The 26807-nt window shown below is 35.9% G+C and overlaps 2 protein-coding genes across 2 annotated transcripts; both read left to right on the top strand.

The window, feature by feature from the left end:
• Positions 1 to 3234: 3234 nt before the first annotated feature.
• On the top strand, positions 3235 to 4192 carry LOC116893199 (olfactory receptor 488-like). The gene is given in 2 exon segments (XM_032895096.1): positions 3235 to 3734; positions 3736 to 4192. Coding segments are annotated over 2 exon segments (957 nt in total).
• Positions 4193 to 23835: 19643 nt separating this feature from the next.
• On the top strand, positions 23836 to 24807 carry LOC116894199 (olfactory receptor 484). Its single transcript, XM_032895912.1, has one exon. It carries the CDS (start codon positions 23836 to 23838, stop codon positions 24805 to 24807), a length of 972 nt encoding a protein of 323 aa, XP_032751803.1.
• The last annotated feature ends 2000 nt before the right edge of the window (positions 24808 to 26807 follow it).

Below are 26807 nucleotides of genomic sequence, written 5' to 3'. Positions count from 1 at the left end.
ACCAGAGCTTCCAGGGACTAAGCCACTACCTAAAGACTATACATGGACTGACCCTGGACTCTGACCTCATAAGTAGCAATGAATATCCTAGTAAGAGCACCAGTGGAAGGGGAAGCCCTGGGTCCTTCTAAGACTGAACCCCCAGGGAACTAGATTGTGGGGGGGGGGGTGGGAATGGGGGGAGGATGGGAAGGGGAACACCCATAAAGAAGGGGAGGGGAAGGGGGATGTTTGCCCGGAAACCGGGAAAGGGAATAACACTCGAAATGTATATAAGTAATACTCAAGTTAATAAAAAAAATAAAAATAAATAAAAAGCAAGTGCCTGAGGGGGAAAAAAAGAATATCTTTTACAAAATGAAAAGTCAAAAAATTAAATATATAAGTATAACCTGAGAACAGAAATTCTATCAACAATGAACATTAAAGGAACTGCTACAATGTAGAACCTAATGGAAGTAAGTTTAGCATGAGAATTGAGCTGTCTCTTCAGGTCAACAATATTTTTTGTTATACACTATATCATATAAGTTAACACCAACTGTATTTTGCTTGTGGTATAAAATATGAAATGTTAATTCTCACATGAAAATCATCTATATCTTTTTGTACTTATTATTTTATATTTACCAATAATATTTTATATTCTTTCCTATAACAATTTGAGTATCTACAATAAATGTTATTCAACCAAACAGCTCATCCCTGTCTATATTCGCCAAAGTAACAAATAGAGTATGTTACACGAACCACACAAAAGAGTAAAAAACACAAAACTTATGCACATTGAATGAAAGAATCCAATGTAGTCCGTTTTAATGGTCAGTTCAATATTTTCTAACTTGATTTAACCAGAAACAGATATCAACTTTCAGGAGTATTTACCTACAATAATTTGTTATCATATATATCCCATAATTACGGAGCAAAAGTGCACCAATACTTATAACATTGAAAAACAAGAGATTGCTTGAGATTGATTGACTCCTTGAAAATTAATTGTGGTTGTGTGAAGTTAATTGTTCAGTACTCACTGGGAAAATGGTAATGATCCCTGATGATTTGAATTCATACTGGAATTCAGAGTTACTGCAGGGACTTATCCTCAGTGACAAACAATGACAGTAGGAAACAGCTTTGCAGCTATAAAGTCATAGTAACTTAAAACTTCTTAACTTGAAATGAATTATTTCAAGAGGTAAGTCTTTGACTTTGTTTGTAAATGGAGATATTTTCCTTGATGCGCAGCATATTTGTAAACCATGAAGTTGAAACATGTCAGATGGAATTATGCAGTTAGATAACACAAGGGAGAAAAACAAACTTTCATATAATCACTTTGTATTTCATTAGTTAATTGTTCAAAATGATTAGGCATAAAACAAAGTTTTCCTAGACTCCATTTATCTGTTCATAAGTAAGACCTTCACAGCTGCACATATAGAGCATTCACCAAGAAGCTAACAAGTTCACTAGCCATGAAATGCTTTGCTGGCTTACTGTCAGGAGATATACTGAACAAGGACCTGCTTTATTTGTAGACTGAATGTGCCAGTCTTACAGGCATCATTGTAGACAAATGATGATGACATACATGTAGAATGTGAGGGATGACATTCAATCTGCCCCTTGCTTGGTAAGCCTTGGTAAATCTCTTATCTTCTGAGGTTGAATATTGAGCAGTATCCTCTGTTGATTCATTCCATCATACTCCAGTTAGAAAACACTGTAATACTAGGCACGTAGCTGATGTGTCTAAACCAATAATTACTACTAATGTGTCAAATATTTATATTTTACAAGATGACAAAATTGATACTTGAAAATACTGTAAAAAACAATGATCTGTTTAGAAGAATTTAAAATATCTAATGAGTTTACAACAGTAAAGTTCAATGTGAAAATTTAATGTGATCTTTATTCAGTTTTATAATCTTTGAGATTGTTATCATCAACAAGCACCTTTCAATATACTAAACATGGGAAAACTGAAATACTATCCTTCTATCTTTCCTTTATTTATGTATGCTTTAAACAGAATTGCTACCATTCACTTTGTGCTTACCAAGTGCAATAGACTGAGTTCAACCACCTGGTGTTCATATCTAATACTCTTTTAAAAATTTGTTATTTTATTTAATATATATGAATGCTTCCTGATGTACACACATGTGCCATTTGAATGCCTAGTTTTGGAGCAGAACAGGGCATTGGGTCCTAAGAACTGTAAGAACAAACTGTTTTTACAGTTGGAAAAAATTGTGGATGCCGAGAATTAAACACAGGTACTCTGAAAATATAGTAAGCTTATCCCAAGAGCAATCACTAAATTCAACAATATGTTACTTCATATAATTATGTATGTATATATATATACATATATATATATATATTAGTATATATTAGGTGTGAGTATGTGTGTGTGGGGGTGTGTGTTCAAGGCTAAGCTGGTCTATATAAGAGAGCAAGGATTACACAGGAAAACTTTATCCTAAAAAAAAAACCTAAAACTAAAACAACAACAACAACAAAAAAGAAAAAGAAAAACAGCTAAGTGATATTTCATGGAAATAAAAATATAAATTATAGATAAACGCAAGGTTATTTTTAAAAATTCTCTGCTGCTGGTTCAAAATATTTAGTAATAATTTAAGTCTTTATTACATAAATCTACTATTTTACATTTTATTATTTTGTTAAAATAAATACATTGTTTTGTTAGAGTGCATATAATTTTATGTTCATTTATTTATTTCATTTATTTGTCTGAAGAGAATGGTGCAGGGAAATGCATAGATATGAGTTTCAAAGGACAACATCCAGGAATTAGCTCTCTTCTCCAATCTTGAGAGTTCCAGGAATCAAACTCTGGATGTCAGAGGTCAGGCTTGGTGGAAAGAATCTTTACCTGCCAACCTATCTTACCCAAACATAGCATTGTTTTATATATTTAATTATAATTACTATTAAATATTTTTATTATAAAGGTTGTAAGTAAAGGCTATTTATTATTTACACCACATTTTTAGCTTTTGTGAGTGAATAATTTGAAGAACTTATTTTGTAGAAATGTATAAACTTGAGTATAACATCCACATAACTCCAAATTTTGGATAGTATATTTAATTTAATGCTTTTCATATGTATACTATATGAAACGAAGTGAACTATTTATTAATCCCCTTTCGTATTGTCACCAACTCAGCCTTGATCTGGCAGGAATTACACTGGCCCATGGCATTCCTAGAGGATGGCAATCACACTGCAGTGACAGAATTCATATTGTTGGGCTTAACAGATGACCCAGTTCTTAGAGTCATCCTCTTCATCATCATCCTGTGCATCTACCTGGTGACTGTGTCTGGGAATCTCACCACCATCCTTCTCATCAGAGTCTCCTCTCAGCTCCATCACCCCATGTACTTTTTCCTCAGTCACTTGGCTTCTGTTGACATAGGCATTTCATCTTCTGTAACACCCAATATGCTTATCAATTTCCTAGCTGACATAAATACCATCTCCTACCTTGGATGTGGCATCCAGCTGAGCTCAGCTGCTTTCTTTGGAACAGTTGAATGCTTCCTTCTGGCTGCCATGGCTTATGATCGCTTCATGGCAATCTGTAACCCTCTGCTTTATTCCACTAAATTGTCCACACAAGTCTGTATGCAGCTGGTTGTGGGATCTTATATAGGGGGTTTCCTTAATGCTTCATTTGGCACCAATTTCTTTTTTTTTTCCTTTTTGTGGACCAAATAGAGTTAATCACTTTTTCTGTGATTTTCCTCCTATGATGGAACTCTCCTGTTCTGATGTCAGTATCTCTGGAGTTGTTATCTCTTTTTCTGCTGGCTCGATAACTATTACCACATTGTTTGTTATAGTCATATCTTATTTCTATATTCTTATCACCATCCTAAAGATGAACTCTACTGAGGGCCGCCACAAGGCCTTGTCCACCTGCACCTCCCACATCACTGTCGTCACTCTCTTCTATGGAACTCTCACATTCATTTATGTGATGCCAAAGTCTACCTACTCCAGGGACCAGAACAAGGTGGTGTCTGTGTTCTACATGGTGGTGATCCCAATGCTGAACCCCCTCATCTACAGCCTCAGGAATAATGAGATTAAGTTTGCTCTGAAAAGACAATTTTATAGGAAAACCTTTTTTATAATCAGTCGTCGGTAAAGCTTAATATAATAATTTTAATCATGCAAGACAAATGTTATCATCATCTCAGGTTTGGTTATTCGCCTTAGCATTTCTCCTTTTTCCCTAATCTGTTTCTTCCAGTATGTATAGCTATTGTTGTTATAAATATGTTCATGATTAGGCTATTACTATTTACAAATATTAATTCCTTCCATTCATTTCAGAATATAATTCAGTTATTCTTCTCTCCTCCCCGAGTCTCTCCTTTGATTATCCTAGCTTGCTTTTTATTTCTTGAAATAATCAGGATCCATGTACTTCCTATTTTCTATTGCATATTTTAGCCCACTCTCCATACTTCTAATCCCATCTCAATGTCCTAATCAAATATCACTTGCCCCATAGAGAGTTCACTGCTAACCTACATAAGCTACAAGCATGCTCCCTTTACCACTCTCCACATCTATCTTTACCACTCATAATGTTTCTATTTATTCTTCTCCACCATGCTCTACATATTAAAATGTTGATTATGTTCTAATGTAGTATCTATTAAAGTGGATTTCACAAAATTATTTAATTCAGTAACATTTCTTTAGTATCTAGTTGACTATGTAATACAATAAATTCTCAATATCTGGATGGAATGAATTGTTCCTGTAAATTGTTCCAATATACCTGTAAAACTGTTCCAATCTCTGACACACTATTTCATAAAGAATTTGACATCATGAAGGTAGATACTACTGGGTTGTAATACCTTCCCCACCTTTCTACACTGCCTTTCTTCCCTATCTTTCTAAAGTATCTTCAAACATCTCAAAAAGAAAATCTTCATGGATATGTGTATTATCATTTCTTACTGATGGTTTGTATTTTATTTCTCTATTATTGATGCTTAGATAGTAATATAAAAAACAATAAAAAAAACAGCTGAAGATTCTGACCTCAAATAAGAGGATCATGTGTTATGGGGAAGCTAACTTATTTGTTCCAGAAGTTTGTTAGACTGATGTCCTGGGAATTGCCACTTACAGTGAGTGAAAGCCAATATGTGACTTAAGCTGTCATGTTTTATTTTTACAAACTTAGGTTTCCTTGTGTTTTGAGCATAGATTTAAGAATTGAAATGCCAAATTGATTTATTTTTCCTTTGATTACTATGTAGTGTTCTTCCCTATTATTTCTTCTGATAACCTTAGTTTGAAATCTATCTAATCAGATACTAAAATGTATACCAGCTTGCATCTTTGGTCCATTTGCTTGTAATATCTTTTTAACATCCCCTTACTCTAAGGTAATGTCTTTTCTCTATGTTAAAATATGTTTGTTGGATGGACCTTCACCATTCTCTGTTCTCCTCCAAATTTAATCCCCCAGTCTCATCCTTTGCTCTGCAACACCTACAATAGCCTTCCCTGCCTGCTTTTACCCACTTACTCTGGATCCCATAATTTCTCCCCCTATTAATGCTCCTCCTACTGACAAATTATCCAAGTGCTGAGCTCTAGCAGGCACTGACCACTCATCCAATGGTCACAACTTCAAGAAATTATATAAGGAGACTATAAATGGTGACCTCTCTGCTCCTCAGGAGTGATCTCCTGAATCACATCCCCAACTCCTTAATAAAATACCTGTTGCAGTCTCCCTTTATGAACTTTTTTTGTTGTCGTGATTGGGTTACCTCACTCAGTATGATATTTTCTTGTTCCATCCATTTTCTTATGAATTTCATGAAGTCATTGCTTTTAATAGCTGGGAGTACTCCAATGTGTAAATGTCCCACATTTTCTGTATCCATTCATCTGTGGAGGGACACCTGGGTTCTTTCCAGCTTCTGGCTATTATAAAGAAGGCTGCTATGAACGTAGTGGAGGATGTGTCCTTGTTACATGTTGGAGCATCTTTTGGGTATGTTCCCAGGGTCTTCAGGTAGAATTATTTCCAAATTTCTGAAGATCCTCCAGAGTGATTTCTAGAGTAACTGTGCCAGTTGCAATCCCACAAACAATGGAGACCTATTTCTCTGCATCCTGGCCAGCATCTGTTGTCACTTGAGGTTTCTATATTAGCCATTCTGACTGGTTTGAGATGAAATCTCAGGGTTGTTTTGATTTGCATTTCCCTGCTGATTAAGAATGTTGAACATTCCTTTAGGTGTTTCTCAGACATTCGATATTACTTACTTGAGAATTCTTGGTTTAGTTCTGTACCCCATTTTAAATAGGTTTATTTAACTCTCTGGAATATTACTTCTTGAGTTCTTTGTATATATTGGATATTAGTCCTCTGTCAGATGTAGAATTGGTAAAGATCTTTTCCCAATCCATTGGTTGATGTTTTGTAACATTGACAGTGTCCTTTGCCTTACAGAAGCTTTGGAGGTTTATGAGGTCCCATTTGTTGATTACTCATCTTAGAGAATAAGGCACTGGTGTTCTGTTCAGGAAATTTTCCCAGTGTCCATGTGTTTAAGGCTGTAAACATGCCCTCTATTAGTTTGAATATATCCGGTTTTATGTGGAGGTTCTCAATCCACTTGGATTTGAGTTTTGTACAGGCTGTAAGAATGGATCAATTTGCTAGTATTTGCCTCTGTATTTGGGAAGGGGTGTGCTTGGGGAGGAGGAACACACTTATAGAAGAAGGTGAGGGGATGCAATAGAAGGCTTATGGCTGGGAAAGGGAATAATATTTGAAATATAAATAAAAAATCCAATAAAAATAAAGAAAATGGACCAATTTGCAATCATCTACATTCTAACTGCCAGTTGAACCAGCACCATTTGTTAAAAATGCTGTCTTTTTTCCACTGAATGGTTTTAGCTCTTTTGTCAAAGTTCAAGTGAACACAGGTGTGTGTGTTCTTTTTTGGGTCTTTAATTCTATTCCGTTGATCTACCTACCTGTCTCTGTCTACCAATACCATACACTATTCCTCTGTAATAGAGCTTGAGGTCATGGATGGTGATTCCCACAGAAGTTCTTTTATTGTTGAGGATAGTTTTCACTATCCTGGATTTTTTGTTATTCTAAATGAATTTGCAAATTGCTCTTTCTAGCTCTATGAAGAATTGAGATTGAATTTTGATGGGGATTGCAGTGAATCTGTAGATCGCTTTTGGTAAAATGGCCATTTTTACTATATTAATCCTGCCAATCCATGAGCATGGGAGATCTTTCCATCTTCTGAGATCTTCTTCAATTTCTTCAATTTCTTCTTCAGAGACTTGAAGTTCTACAGATCTTTCACTTGCTTCGTTAGAGTCATAATGAGGTATTTTATGTTATTGGTGACTATTATGAAGAGTGTTCTTTCCCTAATTTCCTTCTCAGACTTTTTATCCTTTGAGTAGAGGAATGCTACTTATTTGTCTGACTTAATTTTATATCCAACCCCTTTGCCAAAGTTGTTTATCAGGCTTAGTAGTTCTGTGGTGGTACTTTGGGGGTCATTTAAGTATAAGATCATATCATCTGCAAACAGTGGGTTTTTTTTTTTTACTTTTTTTCTTTCCAATTTGTATCCCTTTGACCTCCTTTTGTTGTCTGACTAGTCTGACTAGGTCTTCAAGTGATATATTGAATAAGTCGGCAGAGTAGGCAGCACTGCCTTGTCCCTGTTTTAGTGGGACTGCTTTAAGTTTCTCTTTATTTAGTTTAATGTTGGCTACTGGTTTGCTATATATTACTTTTACTATGTTTAGGTATAGGCCTTGAATTCCTGATCTTTCCAAGATTTTTCACAAGAAGGGGTGTTGAATTTTGTCAAATGCATTCTTGGTATCTAATGAGATGATCATGTGGGTTTTTTTTCTTTGAGTTTGTTTATATAGTGGATTACATTGGTTGATTTCCATATATGTAACCATCCTTGTATCCCTGGGATGAAGCCTACTTGTTTATGATGGATGAGCATTTGACCTGTCCTTGGATTTGGCTTGGGAGAATTTTATTGAATACTTTTGTGTCAATATTCACAAGGGAAATTGGTCTGAAGTTCTCTTTCTTTGTTAGGTCATTGTGTGGTTTAGGTATAAGCATAATTCTGGCTTCATAGAAGGAATTTGGTACTGTTCCTTTGTTTCTGTTTTATGGAATAGTTTGGAGAGTATTAGTATTAGGTCTTCCATGAAGGTCTGATAGATTTCTGCACTAAATCCATCTGGTGCTGGGCTTTTTTTGGTTAGGAGACTTTTAATGACTGCTTCTATTTCTTTAGTAGTTATGGGATTTTTAGGTGGTTTATCTGGTCCTGATTTAACTTTGGTACCTGGTATCTGTCTAGAAAATTGTCCATTTCATCCAGATTTTCCAGTTGTGTTGAATATAGGCTTTGTAGTAGATATGATGATTTTTTGAATTTGCTCAGTTTTTGTTCTTATGTCTCCCTTTTCATTTCTGATTTTGTTAATTTGGGTACTCTCTCTGTGCCCTCTGGTTAGTCTGGCTAAGGGTTTATCTATCTATCTTGCTGATTTTCTCAAAAAACAGCTCCTGGTTTTATTGATTCTTTGTATAGTTCCTTCTTATTATACTCAGGGCTGAGTTTGATTTTTTCCTGACATCTACACCTCTTCAGTGTATTTGCTTTTTTTCGTTCTAAAGCTTTTAGGTATGCTGTCAAGCTGCTAGTGTATTCTCTCTCCAGTTTCTTTTTGGAGGCATTCAGCTATGAATTTTCCTCTTAGCACTGCTTTCATTGTGTCCCATAAGTCTGGATATATTGTGCCTTCATTTTCATTAAATTCTAAAAAGTCGTTAATTTCTTTCTTTATTTCTTCTTTGACCAAGTTATCATTGAGAAGATCATTGCTCAGCTTCCATGTGTATGTGGGATTTCTATCATTTTTGTTGTTATTGAAGACCAGCTTTAGTGCATGGTGATCTGATAGGATACATGGGATTATTTCAATCATCTTGTATCTGGTAAGTCTTGTTTTGTGACCGATTATATGGACAGTTTTGGAGAAGGTACCATGAAATGCTGAGAAGAAGATATATTCTTTTATTTTATGGTGAAATATCTCTTAAATCCATTAGGTTCATAACTTCTGTTAGTTTCTCTGTGTCTCTGTTAATTTCTCTTTCCATGATCTGTCCATTGATGAGAGTGGGGTGTTGAAGTCTCCAACTATTATTGTGTGAGTTGTAATATGTACTTTGAGCTTTAGTAAGGTTTCTTTTTACGAATGTATGTGCCTTTGCATTTGGAGCACAGATATTTAGGATTCATAGCTCTTCTTGGTGCATTTTTCCTTTGATGAATATAAAGTGTCCTTCCTTAACTTTATTGATAACTTTTGGTTGAAAATCAATTTTATTTGTCATTAGAATGACTAGTCCAGTTTGTTTCTTGGGACCATTTGCTTTGAAAATTGTTTTTCAGCCTTTTACCTTAAATTAAATTCTTAAACATTCATGAGTTATTTAAGTGTTGCATTTTAGGCCCAATTTTTACATATAAAATGACAGCCAAAAACTGTTTGAGGAAGAACTTAGTGCTTGTTGTTATCAAACATATAAAGCTACATTTGGCATCAACATCATTATGGATCTATGAAGGAATAACTTGAAGAAGTATAATCCAAATCACCACTGTATCAATAAAAATTACAGAGATCTATCTGGACAGTTACCCTTTGGTTGTTTTGGAGGCAGAGGTCAACCATCTTCATGAGTCACACAGGACAGCATAAAGTCTTTTATTGACATACAGGGCATCATTAGCCTTCAGCTGCCAGACCCAAAAGATCCAAGAGACTTTCCTGCAGATGAAGAACTTGAGAAACTGTGCCTACTTGGCAAAGCAAAGGAGGCAATTTTTACTACAGTGCTCTGCTTGTTCATCTTGAGAAGTGTCCTAGTGGTAGGCAAGGCATGGAGTGGCATTTTGTCCAGTGGTTAGCATTACCACAATTTAGGTGAACTTTTTTGTGTATGTCTGTCTTCTTTGGAGGAAATCTCCAGGCTACCTCAAACATTGGTAGTTTTGTCTATGGTGAGTAGACAAATGTTTATTTTTATTAAACATTTTAAATACCATAATCAGAAGATCTCTAAGGAGTTTGAAAACCAATGTTTAGTTTATTAAGTAGAACTGAGTTTAAATAAACTATATTTGTTTTTAATTATTTTGTTTGGGTAAACCTTGAAAACATATAGAGAAGTTTATATAAAGCTTGTCACTGACATTGAATTACATTTTTACTTCCATAATGCAAACATAGTTAAAATTTTAAACCATAAATGTGGTTCCTAGAGGAGCTAGGAACGATATTTATCCAAATGTTTTATAATGCACAATTATAGAATATTACAGTTTTTTATATCACTAAATTTATCCAAATCAGTAAAACTGAGTTAGCAAAGACAAAGAGGCTAAGATATATCTTTAAGACAGTTAAAGTTAACCTGAGTAGGTCTTATGAATTAATAAACTTTATTCACCAAATGTATCTCATTTATTAAATACATTGTTTTTTATCCAATTGTTTTTTTTATTTTTTGGAAAAAAATCATTACATAAAAGTCCATCCTAATCCACTATATCTTGAAGACCTGTTGTTTCCTCATTAGTGTGAAATAGAGAAAACAAGAGCTGATTTCAAGTTACAAGGAAGCCCTCAGTAGGAAATTCAGATTGCTGATGTATGGATAGGTAACTATCTATACATTTTAGCTATTAACCTTTATATTACAAGTTTTCAGCTAACTCTTTTGCTTGGAATTTCACAGTTCCCTTGTAATCTGTCCCCCTGCAATGGCCTTAAAGATTCTGAGAGAAAGTCTATATTTCAGTGTTTTGAATGCCCATGGCCTTAAATTGGGGATTTTTAAAAACAAGAACTAAGAAAATGTAAGAAGTTTAAAAAGGTAGACATCTATTAATTACATTTAGTCATCTTCATTTTATATAAATCCTTTCTGATTAAAAATTTTAAACAAGCCTCCAGTTTTCATCTGCATCCAAAAGTGACCCTGTGTCACAGTTCTCAGCACCCCAATCCCACTCAGAGATGGATCGTTCCCGGGAGTGCAGACACACCTAAGCGGACAGGTGAGACAACCACTACTGCCCCAATAGCTGGCCGAAGTAGGATCTTCCCAGGTCACAGAGGAACCAGGAACCGGAGAGCAGCTGGAGACAGAATTCTTCTGATATCCATCACAGTATGGCTATTTCAGTACTACTAGAACGGAGGATGAAATAATCAGAGGAGGTAGAAGGAAGAAGAGACTTTGGAGGGAGAGAGGAGGCGGGGGTCGGCGATAAGGGAGGCAAGATCAGGTGTGGGAATAGACAGGTGAGATGTACAGTGGGTTAAGAAATTGGACAGAGGTATGTAGCAGTGGTATGGAGAACTGGCGCTAACAACCAGAAAGTTCCAGATGCCAGGAAAGCAAGAGACTCCCAGGACACAAGAGGAATGACATTAGCCAAAATACCCAACAAAGGGGAGAGAGAACATGTAGTGACCATAACCAGAGGTTAGGTGTGGCGCCCAGTTGAGGGATGGGGCCACCCATCCATCTCAAAATATTAACTCAGAATTGCTCCTGTCTAAACAAAATACAAGGACAAAGAGAGACCACAGAGTTTCTGCAGAGACTGAAAGAAAGGCCATCCAGGTACTGTCCCATCTGGGGATCCATTCCATATGCAGCCATCAAACCTATTGCTGATGCCAGGAAGTACTTGCTGACCCAAGCCTGATATAGCTGTCTCTTGAGAAGCGCTGTCAGAGCCTGACCCATACAGATATAGGTGCTTGCAGCCAACTATTGGACTGAGTGCAGGGGGGTGGGGGAAATTAGGGGAAGGCCTGAAGGAGCTCAAGGGATTTGCAACCCCATAGGAAGAACAGCAATATCAGTGAACCACAACCCCAGTGCTCCCAAGGTCTAAACCACCAACCCAAGAGAACACATGGAGACACGCATGGTTCCAGCTGCATATGTAGCAGGGGATGGCTTTATCTGACATCAGAAGGAGAGGAGGCCCTTGGTCCTGTGAAGGCTCAATGTTTCAGCATAGAGGAATGCTAGGGTGGTGAAGCAGGAGTGGATGGGTGGATAAGGCACACCTTTGTAGATGCAGGCAAAACAAGGGAGGACAAAGGGGCTTTCCAGAGGAGAAACAGGGATGGGGAATAACATTTGAAATGAACATAAATAAAGTAAACAATAAAGAAAGAAAAGAGAAAGAAAGAAGGCAGGAAAGAAAGAAAAAGAAAGAATAAAATTAAAAAAATTGAACAATCTGTGGTATAACAGTGACAAGTAAATTTACCATTTGTCACAAGAATTTTTTCCTATGGGGGTGGTAGACAATATCTGAAGCTTGTATTCAATATATAATAGCTTTCCCCTTGTGGTATAGAACCTCAACCTTAGTCTTAGCTCTACTCTACATAACCTAATCTCTCCAGAAAGCAATGAGACCTCATGTTTTTATGGCCAAATTGCATATAGTCAACTGTGAGGAGTAATTGGATACTTAAGTGAAAGTCCAATGACATCCTAGCCCCCCTCTCTTTGTTTATTACTTATAAACAAACCCAACACTGACTATGTTAAGAAGGCATATCTGGAGTTATTACTGATAGATTTAGACAGGAAGTATTATATTATAAGCAGTTTGTGTTTGTGGTGTGTGTGTGTGTGTGTGTTTGTGTCTGTGTCTGTGTCTGTGTCTGTGTCTGAGCATGCACACAAACACAGATGAAGACAAATAACCAGAAAAGCTGAAAAAGTAATTTTTTATAGAAATTTATTAACTTGTAGAATAACTTAGGTATATTTTTAGCCAATAGCCTTTTCATTAAAAGTTTTCAGCTAACTTCACAGTTCTCTCCTAATCCCTCATCTCCTACAATGGCCTTAAAGACCCTGAAAGAAATTTTATATGTCAGTAATATTTTTGAATGTCTATGACCTTATGTTGGAGATTTTTAAAACCATATTTAGAGACAATTCAATAGAAAACCATAAAAGCAAGACATCTACAGAAACACAAATTTTTCACATAAACTTGTTTTATTATTTTTACAGATTTTAAATCATGTTCGATAAGCTTACAAATATTAAAGTATAAAAATGGTTTAGTTCTTTTAAAGCACATAGTATTTTCTTGTGCTGTTGTGTTTTCTCTATTTGTATGACAATTAGATGCCCTTCTGAACCACGACTGAGATTTTGGAGGAAATTTTTTAACAAATATGCTTTAGTCAGGAGAGGTAGGGCATACCATAACCTCAGAGCAAGTATTTTTAATAAAATGGAGGAGCATAAAGCAATACTTGTATATTATAAATACAGAAAAGATAACTAAACCCCTACAAAGTAGAATTCATTGATCAGAGGGAGAGACCAGAACAAGCAGAGAACAAGCAGATAAGAAATTCTAAGTGAAAGCATACTATTATTATCTATATCTTACACATATATCACAGTAGTTATAGGGCAGCAGAAGCCAGAGCTCCACAGTCAGAGATAGAAGCCAGCTGGAAGATAAAGCAACCAGGATAAAAAATTTCTTCAATGGCAGAGAGAAGAAAAATTATCACAAACAGAAAATGTAGAGAAGTGTCTTATGTTCCAGGCTCTATGGAGGTGATGACTGGGACAGAGGTCACAAGTTTCAGGGGGTTCAGCTAGTATGGAGGTAGCCAGGAGCAATATGCCTGTGGAAATCCAGAAAAAGTTGCAACACACAATAAGGGGAGATTTGGCTGTGCTCAGTTTGACTCTCATCTCTGCATCAAAACATGAAAACACAAATCCGAATGACAACAGAAAACAATGACAACAACAAAACAATAAGGGGATCCTAGATCAACTCAGGTATTTGGAGGCCACCTTTACTCAACATACACCAAAACCAAAAGGACAAGAGGGCATCCACTATGCCCCAGACTAGGTCTGTATAATAATAAAAAGTTTACTTATCTAAGTCTAAGTTACTATGCTACCATAACTACCAGAGGCCGGAAACTATAGTTTATGGCTCTTAAGTAAATCGCCTTTGTACTAACTCAACAACAACTCCTAGGCTCTTACTTTCAGCCTGCTAGTCTGAAATCTCAGGAAAAAAATGGGTCACTTACAAAAGTGATTATATTATTTATTACTATGTTGTAAAAAGTTTCCTACGAAAGCTATCTAAGAAGAAACACAAGATCCCACATGGGGAAAGATAAAAATTCTTCTCTAAGCAGGGAAAGGCAAAAATTTCAAGTAAGAGAAAAAAATTTCCAGGAGAGGAAAAGGAAAAATTTCTTCTAAGAAAAAATTCTTCTAAGGGGAAAAATTCTCTTTTCTTTGTCTTCAGTACTTATACATCTTTCAGACTACATGTTCACATGTTACAAAGTTCATCACAAGTTCACACAAAAAAATCAAATCATAAATTGAAATAGAAGTTTACAATAGAGAATGTTCACATGCATATCCATTATGAGTAATTATCTGGCTAAATATCTATCACCTGTCTCAGCTCCACATGTTCACTGAAGGTAGTTATTAGTGAAGTTTTGTATAGATAAGCACATGCAATATTTCATCTTCTGTCCTAGTGCCTATAATAAATCATTAGGTCCCCTTTTATGGCCTTTGGTTAATTGATTTACAACCTCTTAGAATGTTCTCTGAGTAGGAGAAAGTCTGGTTACTCTTTAAGAGCAATGAACTGGTGACACTTGGGAGACTGGCAGAGTTCTCATTGCAATTTTGACTATCAGAAAAGGATCTGATAGCAGTCCCAGTATAAAAGAGCTTAATAATCACTGATTTAATTTTAGGAATTCTTATAGGATCATCGTTAAGACTTAAGAAGTCATTAATTTGTCAATATAGCCTCACTACAAGACAGTACATCTTCAGAGATCTTCAGAAATCTGCTCCAAAAGGGTGGTCTATTACTGAGTGATTGTAATGTATGTTCCCTAATAACAGGAAAAGTATATTAGTAGCAGGAATCTTTCCTAAAATGAATTCTTCTATGGCCTTGCTTAGTAAAAGTGAACCTGTCACAAATTATATAATAATTTGAAACAGAACATCTCAGAAAGATCATCTGCTAGTTATTAGCTTGTCCCATTAAGGCTCCTGACAGACTCTCCCAAAAATCTATCCAGGGCCTCAAAATGTTATGGAGTTCTGGTCCCTGGAAAAACCACAGATTCAATGAAATTATAATTAAAAAATTTATTTGATGAGTTGATGGCAGGAAACATCTCTAAGAAAAATTAAGATTGCTAATGAGAAAGGGAGTGAAGGGAGGATTTTAAAGGTGAAAATTACTAGAAGATATTCAATATCTCCCTGAGCAAGTAAAAACTGCCTTGTTCTACCAAGTTACATGGTCAACACAACCCAAATCAATCTTTGGATGTCTGCATAAGCAAGATACAGAAGCCATAATGCAGTTAGTCAGATCTTAGCAGGTAGATAGTTATGGCTGTTCATTTTTGTGGGGGAATTACTGAATCAGGGATACTGTGAACTATTCTTCTAGGGACTGGTGTCAGAGAAAAATGTCTAGTAGATACCAAGATGGTGTCTACCATAAAATGAGTTTCTTTAACCATCACATAGCAAATAGGAACAAATACAGAGATCCATAGCCAGGCATTATGCAGAATACTGCACACACACAGCTCTAAATGAAAGTTCCTCTATCACATCTCTCTCCTCACAGTTTTTGAAACACTACAGAAGAAGAGACAGAATGAGCATAAGAGCAAGGTAAGGATACCAGGATTATAAGGCCCTCCAAATCCACTAAGTGAAGCTCTTGAGGACCCACAGAGACTGAAGCATGGCCTGCACAAATCCTCTGCCTATATATGTTAGGTCTCTTTTTAACGATTTTATGAGACTCTTATGTGTGTGAACAAGTAAATCTCTGGTTTTGTGACCTCTCCTGGGGCTTTTTCTTCTGTTTGTTTGTTTACCCAATGTTGATGTGATGGCTTTTATTTTACCTTATTATATTTTATTTTGTTCTGTTTTGTTGTTATCTCTTAGAAGCTTGTACTTTTTTAATGACAGGCTGAAAAGTAATGGATCCAAATTGGAGGGAAGTTGAAGGGAATCTGAAAAACATAAAGATAGTAGTTATCAGGACATATTGTATGAGAAATGAATGTATTCTTTTAAATTGATTAATTAATTGATTTATACATCAAATGTTGTCCCCACTCCTAGGCCCCACTCACAGAGTTCTTTGCCCCTTCATCCACCCCCTTTGCCTCTGAAGAGGGTGTACCCTCCACAGGTATTCCCCCATCCTGAGGCATCAGTTTATAGGATTAGGGACATCCTTTCCCACTTAGCCCAGGCAAGGTAGCCATCTGCTACATATGTGCTGGGGGTCCTCCAACAAGCCCATATATGCTCTTTGGTAGTGGCTCAGTCACTGTAGGCTACCAGGGTCCAGGTTAATTGACACTCTTGCTCTTCCTATGGAGTTTCAATCCCCTTTGGTTCCTTCAATCCTTCTCTTAACTCTTCCATAGGGATCTACAACCTTCTTCCAGTGCTTGGTATGGAGTACCTGCATCTGTCTCAATCAGATGCTGGTAGAGCCTCTTGGATACACATACTAGGCTTCTGGGTTTGTTTCCACTGGGGATCCTGTCTAACTAATGGACGTGGTCTCTTCAGGTCACACATCCCACAACCAACTTTTAGTGCTGAGAACTTCCCCATCCCAAGTCTCAGAACTTTCTAGGTGGTCCCTCTTCCCCCTACCCCAAGCAACTACATATTTCCATAGATTCTCCCTTTAAAATCCACTTATCAATGTGCATATACCAAGGACATCATGAATTTTGAAGGCAAATGGATAAAACTAGAGGATATCATCCTGAAGAAGGTAACCCAGTCCCAAAAGAACATGCATGGTACATGCACATTGATAAGTGGATATTAGCCACAAAAATATAGAATACCCATGATAAATGCCACAGATCATTAGTTAAACAAGAAGGAATGCCCAAATGAGGATGCTTAAATCTCACTTAGAATGGTGGTGGAGAGTGGCAGGGAGGGATAGTGGAAGAAGGGAAAGAAGGCAGGATCAGCTCTAAGGGTAGATATGAGAGAGGTCCAGAGAGCTGGGAGGTCAGATGATGATTCATTCAGAATCTCTTTTATCATTCAGCAGTGTTTTGGCTATCCTGGGGTTTTTGGTTTTCCATATAAAGTTGAGAATTGCTTTTTCAGTTTCTGTATTGGAATTTTGATGGGAATTGCACTGAATCTGATGATTGATTTTTGTAAAGTGGATATTTTCTCTATGTTAATCTTACCAATCCATGCGAATGGGAGATCTTTCCATCTTCTAAGGTCTTCTTTAATTCTTTCTTCAGGGACTTGAAATTTTTGTCATACAGATCTTTCTTCTCCTTTGTTAAGTTAAACCACAATATTTTATTTGTGGCTATTGTGAAGGTTGTTGTTTCCCTAATATCTTCCTCTGCCTTTTTATCATACATGTAAAGAAGGGCAATTGACTTCTTTGAGTTCATTGTAGAGAGCTCTTGGCACTGTTCCAAGGAACTTGCAAGGAATAATCACATGGGTTATGTCGGGACAGGAGAGTTGGTTCAAGAAAAATACAGCAGAAGATATATGTTTCTTGAATCTTGATGATCATAAGTTCCTAGAAACAGTGGCTATAGAATTGTTTATTTATAACAGTGCCCTGGCCATGAGATCTTTGCATGCATTTAGTATACTATAAAATCAGCTTGAAGAAAAATAAACTTGCTTCAGTGCTTGCTGAAGTCATGCAATAGTGTTGTCTTTGTTCTTTCATCTTCACTCCCTTCCTTGGGACCCTATTGACTGACTGAGCAGGTTTGATCATGTTGTGCCCAATATGGGGTTTGAGGGGTTTTCGAGAAGGATACTGTGTGAGTTGAAATTATGCTAAAAAATGTGGAGCAGAGGTACATAAACCCTGTGAAATGGGGCAAGATAATAGTTGGATGCTTTTTGTACATATACTTAGAGATATTCTTAACTCTAGAGGTACAAATTTAATTTTTGCTTTCTATAGAAGAAATTTGACACTGGTTTCCTGAAAAGGGCACAGTAAATTTATAGACATGGTAGAATACAGGAAAAAGGATTAAAAAGTTGTTATACAGCACATTGTCCTGAAACAATTCCTATAGATAATTTTAGTCTTTGGTCTTTATTCAGCGATACTTTGGACCCCAGACATGCAAGTATAAAATTAGACAAAATTCTAGAGAACACAAATGATGAAAGTAAAAAGAAAGGATTATGTGCTACAGCAACTGTTTTGGAAATGTTGAAAAATCAAGCTTTTAATTTGTATACCAATAGCCAATGTATAGATCATGGATTGCAATTACATAAAACTTGCTTTTTTATTTAGATGCTGCTAATTCTCAAAGTTTGCAATGATTTATGCAAATGTAATTCAGTTTAAGAGAACATACTGCTCTTTAATTTATAGGACATTTGAGAGCTCATACCGGATTGTCTGGACCCCTTAGTTAGGGCAATGCCATAGCAGATTTTTATACTCAGCAGATTACAGGACTTATACAGGAACTATTAACTAAACAACCTCATTCTTTACATCATCAAAATAACAACAGCTTGAGACAATAATTTGGTATTTCTAGAGGACGTACACATCAAATTGTGAAGATTTTCCCCAATATCCTCAATTTCTCCCTGAGTCACATAATGATGCTAATCCCTGAGAACTCATACTTAACCAATTATGACAAATTAATATAAGTAGTATTTTTGAATCTGGAAAATTAAAATATGTACATGTGACTATTCACACCCATTTCAGGCTTTCTTGTTGCAACTGCTTTAACAGGAGTTAAAATTGTAAATTACTCAATGAAACTTTAAAACAATATCATTGTAAAATAAAAAGATGAGAATTATATGCCCATACACCACAAAACTACTTAAATTATACTCTTATTTTATTTTTTCAATTTAGTAAAGACATTGTTTAATATTCAGAACACTTTTTAGAGTTGATTGATTTCTAAATTTCAAACACAGAAGACAATATCTATGTGTAAATTACACAAAGTTTATTGGCTCTGCAAATGGAAATGGAAATAATTGCAAAAGGTTCAAATACTTTAATAGATGACAAGCTCAGTTACTCAGTGTTAGAAGCAAGTAGGAAAATCAGTTTTCAGGATCTTAGTCAAATGTTCTGTTATTAAAAAAATGCTCCTTTAACTTAAAAACCATCCCGCACATATACCTTCACTGCTTATTTAATACAATATCCTAAATTCCCCCTCTTACTGTGTTTTCTAGCTGTTATAATCTGCTGTAAGCAGTTACACTTAACTCTAAATTCTCATGATGGATTTCCTATTTTGTCTCTCTTTTAGTTTCTGGTTTTGTTAATTTAGATACTGTCTGTGTGCCTTTCAGTTATTTTGCCTAACGGCTTATCTATGTCATTGATTTTTTCAAAGAACCTGCTCTTGATTTTGTTGATTCTCTGTATTGTTGTCTTTGTTTTTAATTGGTTGACTTCAGTCCTGAGGTTACCATCTGCTGTCACCTGTTCCTCTTGTTCTTCCTTTTTTTGTTCTAGAGTTTTCAGTTGTGCTGCTAAGTTGCTATTGTAGGACCTTTACAATTTTTTTATGAAAAGAAATATAGTGCTATAAATTTTCCTCCTAACACTGTACATAAATTTTGGTATGCTGTGCCTTACTTTTCAGTGATTTCTAGAAAGTCTTCAATATCTTTTTTTATCTCTTCTCTGACCAACTTATCAGAATGTTATTCAGTTTCCTTTCTGTGGGATTTTTTGCTATTTTTTTCCTTGTTGAAGTCCAGCCTTAGTCCATGTTGATCCGATAAAATGCAAGGAGTTATTTCAATCTTCTCACATCTGTTGAGACTTCTTTTGTTTCTAACTATGTAGTCAATTTGTAGAAGACTCTGTAAGGTACTGAGAAGAAAGCATTTTCTTTTGGCTTGGAGTTAAATATTCTGTAGATATCGGTTATACCCATTGGCTCATAAATTTTTCAGTTTTCTTGTGTCTTCGTTTAGTTTCTCTTTTGATGACCTGTCCATTGTTGAGATGGGGTACTGAAGTCTCCTACTATTATGGTGTGGGTTACAATGTGTGTTTTGAACTTTAGTAATTTTCTTTTTTCAATTTGGTTAACTTTGCATTTGGGTCATAGATGTGCAGCATTAAGATGTTATCCTGACTGATTTTTCCTTTAATAAATATGAAGTGTCTTTATCCATCTCTTTTTACTAGGTTTTGGTTGAAAATCTATTTAACAGGATGGAGTGTGTTTCTTGTATGTAAAAGATTAATGAATTCTGTTCACATATCCAGGCTTTTAGCCAGTGTCTTTTTATTGAAAAATAAATCCACTGAGATTGAGAGATAATGACTAATGAGTGTTAGTTCCTGCTGGGTTTGTTGTTGTTGTTGTTGTTGTTGCTGTTGTTGTTGTTGTTGTTTGTGTGTGTGTGTGTGTGTGTGTGTGTGTGAGATGATTGATCTCTTGATTTTTTTGGATATAGAAATAGATCTTGTTAGAAAGGTAAATAAAATAGATATAGATGCAAGTAAAAAATTGAATGAAAGGATCAAGTGAGGAGAGTGGTGTTTTGGGAAATTTGTGAGGGAGTATATAAGCCTAACACAGGATAAAATTCCTAAAATATATATGGCAATATAAATGAAGTTATCAAATAATGGGGGAGACAGAATCAAAACTAGCTATCTCTGATCACCAAAAGTAGCTTATAGTATAGGAGTTGCATTGTGGATTTAGTTGAGTTCTGTCATTCACTCTGCCATACCCCAGGCTAGCAGACCAGGGAGGTTCTAGTGATAATCCTGTGCCTACCTTTCCTTGTCAGCAGAAACAGGAGACACTGAATGAAATTAGACTGATGCTCAGTGTTCAATTAATTATCAGGGTGATACTAAGGGTATAATAGAAAAAAGAACAGAGTTGACTCTTCAGGTGGAAGATCACTGTACTTTCTATTCACCATGGTAGCATGTAAGCTAAGGACAGATGTCATGTATTTAAGATAAGAATTATAAAATGTTCATTTTTGATAGAAATCACACATACCTCTTTCTATCAACTATTTACTAAAAAAATTATATCATTTATTGTGTGTGCATAAAGTAATTATTCAACTTTGAAACTTTTCCCTCACTATACAAACTACCTAATAGAGTATATTACATCAACCACTAAAATACTGAAGGAAAAATTGGTGCACATGAAAGGAAAAAGCAAAATTGTTCAATTTTAATAATTAGTTTAATATCTTCTAAAGCAAACTATCCTTAATAAATGTAAACTTGCAGAAATACTTACCTATGATAATTTTTTACCATGTACATACAAAATTACCTAGTGAAATCGCACCAAAATCACATGAAGAGGAAAATAAGAAATTGATTGATTGACAGACTCATTGAAACTTAATTGTGTTTGTATGAAATGCACTGCTCACTATTCACTGGAAAAGAGTTAATGACCCCTGATAATTTGAATTCACACTGGAATGCAGAGCCTCAGAAGGGAATTTCCCTAAGTGACAAACAATGACAGTGGAGACAGCTGTGCAGCTATAAAAACGCAGTAACTTTGAACTTCTTAATTTGAAATGAATTCTTATTTCAAAAGGTATGATTTTGACATTTTTGGTAAACAGAGAAATCTTTTCTTTGAAATGTACTATATTGACAACCCATGATGGAAAGACAAGTCAGCTGGTATCATGCAATTATATAATAAAAAAGATGGGGAAGCAAACTTTCAAAGAATCATCTTGTATTTCATTAGCAAATTACCCTGAATGATCAGGAATAAAACTAAATTTTCAGAGATTTTTTATTTATCTATCTAATGATAATACCAGAGACCAAAATGACCTTTAAATTATACACATGTTACACTCAACAAAAGGCTAGCAATTCACTAGCATTGAATTGCTTTGGTGGTTCACTGTCAGAGAATATCATGTATAAAACCCTGCTTTCCTTATGGACTGAATATGTCAGCTTCCCAGGCATCACTACAGACAAAAGAGAATGTAAGTACAGAATGTGAGGATGAGAGTGTCCTCTGTTGAAAATAATGTGAATTCATTCCATCATACTCCAGTTAGAAAATAATGTGATATTGGAGAAGAATTTTGAGTTTCTTAATAAAAATTAATAATAATGTACTAAATGTTCATATTTTACTTGACAAAATTATTAATTCAAAAATATTTTAGAGCGATAATCTATTTAGAAGTATTTAAAATATTTAATGAGCATACAATGGGCAGGTTCCATTTATAATTTTAGAGTGATCTCTATTCTGTTTCTTCTCAATTCTGACTCGAAAATTAAAAGCTGATTAAATCATGATCTTACATATGGAACAATAGACTTTGTGACCAGTGTTAGCAACAACAAAACACCACTCAGAAAACTGAAATGCCACCCCAATATTGGCCTTAACTTGTATGGCCCTGGACTGCAGGGCCACCCTTCTGTTATAGTGCGATTACAAAAAGTAATAATCTGAGTTCAACACACCTAGTGTTCATACCTATTTCTCTTTTTTAAAGATTCATTGTTTTTATTTTGTGTGTGTGTGTGTGTGTGTGTGTGTGTGTGTGTGTGTGTGTGTGTGTGTATTGCCTGCAAATACATATTGAATCACATGCATGCCTGGGGCCTGTGAAAACCAGAAGAGAGCATTAGGGCCCCAGAACTGGAACTACAGACTGCTGTGATAAACCCATGTCCCTGTAAATATAGCAAGTGATCTTTATTTCTGTGAAATCTCTGAAGCTTCAAAAATTGATTGTTTCCTGTGTGTGGGTGTGTGTACCTGTGTGCGTGCATGCATGTGTGTGTATAACTTAACTTAAAATTATTTTCTGCTGTAAAATGGAAATAATGAAAAGCACAAGGCTACATCATGGAAACAAAAATAGGAAAATATACAAGTTTTTTTCTTTTATTCTTGTGCTGGCAATGTAGTAAGCATTAAATAAAAGTTAGCAAATACTTAAGCCTTCATTATATAACTTTATGCTTTTGCATTCTATTCTTTTGTTAAGTTATAAGTACATTGTTATTTTTAAGATTCACATTATTTTATATTTATTATTTATCTATTTATTTGTGTGAGACAGTGGAACTGAAAACAGAGCATATATATGGATAACAATTCAGGAGTTTGTTCTTTCTTCCCATCATGTGGTTCCTAGACTCAAACTCTAGCCATTAGCTGTCAGGCTTTGTGGTAAGAGTCTTTACTGCTAAGCCATTTCACCAGGCTAAGTCTCAGAATCTTAAACTTTATCTTTAATGACAATTAGGTATGTTACTATAAATAAACACGAATAAAATTATTTTTATAATAATTTTATAGCATTTCTTATAGCATTTCTACTTAAGTAATTTTGAAGGAATTATTGCAAATAAATATATAAATAATAAAAATTCTAGTGAAACATCTATAATTGATTCAATTCTTGAATGCTATATTATTTTTTCATGCTTTCCATGCACTAAATGAAATTAAGTGACCTATTTATAAGACACATTTTGTAATATCTCCATCACAGCCTTGATCTAGCAGCAGCTATACCATCGTCCCATGGCTTTCCTGGAGGGTGAGAACTATACTGCAGTGACAGAGTTCATTTTATTGGGCTTAACAGAGGACCCAGTTCTTAGAGTCATCCTCTTCACCATTATCATCTGCATCTACCTAGTGACTGTGTCTGGAAACCTCAGCACCATCCTTCTTATCAGAGTCTCTTCCCAGCTCCAACACCCCATGTACTTTTTTCTCAGCCACTTGGGTTCTGCTGACTTAGGCTACTCATCTTCTGTCACACCCAATATGCTTGTCAACTTCCTCGTAAAGCAAAATACCATCTCCTACCTTGGATGTTCTATACAGTTCGGCTCAGCTGCTTTCTTTGGGGGTCTTGAATGCTTCCTTCTGGCTGCCATGGCCTATGATCGCTTTGTAGCAATCTGCAACCCACTGCTTTATTCCACCAAAATGTCCACACAAGTCTGTATCCAGCTGATTGTGGGATCTTATATAGGAGGTTTTCTTAATGCTTCCTTTGCCACAGCTTCTTTTTTTTCCTTGTTCTTCTGTGGACCAAATAGAATCAATCATTTCTACTGTGATTTTGCTCCTTTAATAGAACTTTCCTGTTCTGATGTCAGTGTCCCTGTAGTTGTTACTTCGTTTTCTGCTGCCTCAATCACTATGCTGACAGTGTTCATCATAGCCATCTCTTACACCTACATCCTCATCACTATCCTGAAGATGCATTCCACTGAGGGCCGCCAGAAAGCCTTCTCCACCTGCACTTCCCACCTCACTGCAGTCACTCTGTTCTATGGAACCATTACATTCATCTATGTGATGCCCAAGTCCAGCTACTCCACAGACCAGAACAAGGTGGTTTCTGTGTTCTACATGGTAGTGATCCCCATGTTGAACCCCCTCATCTATAGCCTCAGGAGTAATGAGATTAAGGGTGCTCTAAGAAGACAACTTGCCAAGAAAATGTTTTCTAAGAGTAACATATTGTTTTGTAAAACTTAGTGTAATAATGCCAGTTACCCAAAGAGCAGTTGGACTGTCATCTGTGGTTTGACTATTCCCTTTTCTCCACATATATATAGCTTTTTATTTAATTTGTCTTCTGAATGTTTTATGGGTCTGAGAACATGATGCAATGTATTTTGACTATGTTCAGCCCCTCTCTCAACTCTTCTCACTATGACTTCCTCTCCTACACAGGCAACTATTCTTTTTGTCAAATATGTCTTGTGCTCTCTGTAAATACTTAGGTATTTAGGCTTTCACTGAAGCATGGTTGTGCTACCAGGAGCCACACCATCATAACAAACTGATTTTCCTACTCCTAGAAGACATCAATTGCAAAAACAAATTAAAAGAAATCCTCACCTACCTGTGGACTTCATGCTCTCCTCATCTCTCCATGTTGGTATTTTGTCTGGTTTGAGGTTATACATGCAAAGATATATAACATGAGATCATAGTTTTATTCATTCTGTTGTATCCTGAACACATTTTTTATTTCTAGTCATCCACAAACTCTGGGTCATAAAATCTTTCCACCCTCTCTCCATCATGACTTTGAGCTTGGAAAGAAAGAGGTGTGATACAGATATCCCATATGTTGCTGAGCCTTTCACAGTCTCTAATTCTCTGCACATTGACAAGTAATATTAATCACCATCTACTATAAAGAAGAAGTTATGATGATGAGGGTTTGAAGATGTACTAATATATGGGTATGATAATAAGTCAGGGTAACATGGTCTGACACTATGTCCACTCAGGGTAATAATGGTGGTGGGTTCTTTCCTATGGCCTATGACCTGTCTAGCACAGTTTTTGGCCCTTGTGGTGATGTTAGGTATGATTTTCATCTTGTGGAGTTAGACTTAGATCCAGTAAGGAAATTGTTTGTTCCTGTGATATTTATGCCATTATAGCACTAGTAATCGTGTCTTTCCTGGATGGTGCATATTGTATTTGAAGTCTTCACAAGATAAATTATATATACAATATGTAACTGAAAACATGGTTGCTTTAGATTACACCTATTTTTTAATTTTTTAAACTTTATTAAGAATCAAATCCAGACCTCTTCTTTCATCAAATGTGTCTTAGTTTCTAGCTCTACTGCCACTTGTCCCATGGGGATTTCACTGCTAGCCTACACAAGTTAACACCAACCTACTCACACTAGAGCTAACTTCACTACTCATATCAGCTCCATTCTATGTTTTTTTATGTAACTAGAAGCTTTATTTAATATCGAATATCATATATATTATCATACATATGATTTTATGTTATGATCACTTTATCCTTTTTATACTCTATTTATTTATTTATTTATTTACTTTTACACTCCAGATTTTATTCCCAACTTGGTCCACTCTCCAACTGCTCCACATCTCATAATCCTTCCTGCTCCCCTGTCTCTATTAAGATGTCCCCATCCCACCCATCCCACCAGATATCTAAACTCCCCGGGGCCCACAGTCTCTTGATGGTTAGGTGCATCTTCTCTGACTGAACCCAGATTCAGGAGACCTCTACTGTATATGTGTTGGGAGCTTCATATCAGCTGGTTTATGCTACCTGGTTGGTGATATAGTGTCTGAGAGATCTCAGGTATCTAGGTTATTAAAATTGCTAGTGCTCCTACAGGGTTGCTCTCCTCCTCAACTTCCTCCAACTTTTCTCTAATTCAACCACAAGGGTCAGCAACTTCTGTTTATTGGTTGGGTGCACATATCTGCACCTGACTCCTTTAGCTACTTGTTGGGTCTTTTGGAGGGTAGCAGTCACAAGAGGTCCCTTTTTGTGAGAATTCCATAGCCTCAGTAATAGTGTCAGGTCTTGGCGCTTCCCCTTGAGCTAGATCCCCCTTTGGACCTGTCACTGGACCTTCTTTTCCTTATGCTCTTCTCCATTTCTTTTCCTGCAGTACTTTCAGACAGGAACAATTTCAGGTCAGAGTTTTCACTGTGGGATAGCAACCCCATCCCTCACTTGATGTCCTG

This window comes from Rattus rattus, chromosome 2, assembly GCF_011064425.1.
Source record: "Rattus rattus isolate New Zealand chromosome 2, Rrattus_CSIRO_v1, whole genome shotgun sequence".
NCBI lineage: Eukaryota > Metazoa > Chordata > Mammalia > Rodentia > Muridae > Rattus > Rattus rattus.
The sequence above is the reverse complement of the archived record's forward strand: the minus strand, read 5'-3'. Positions and strand labels throughout refer to the sequence as shown.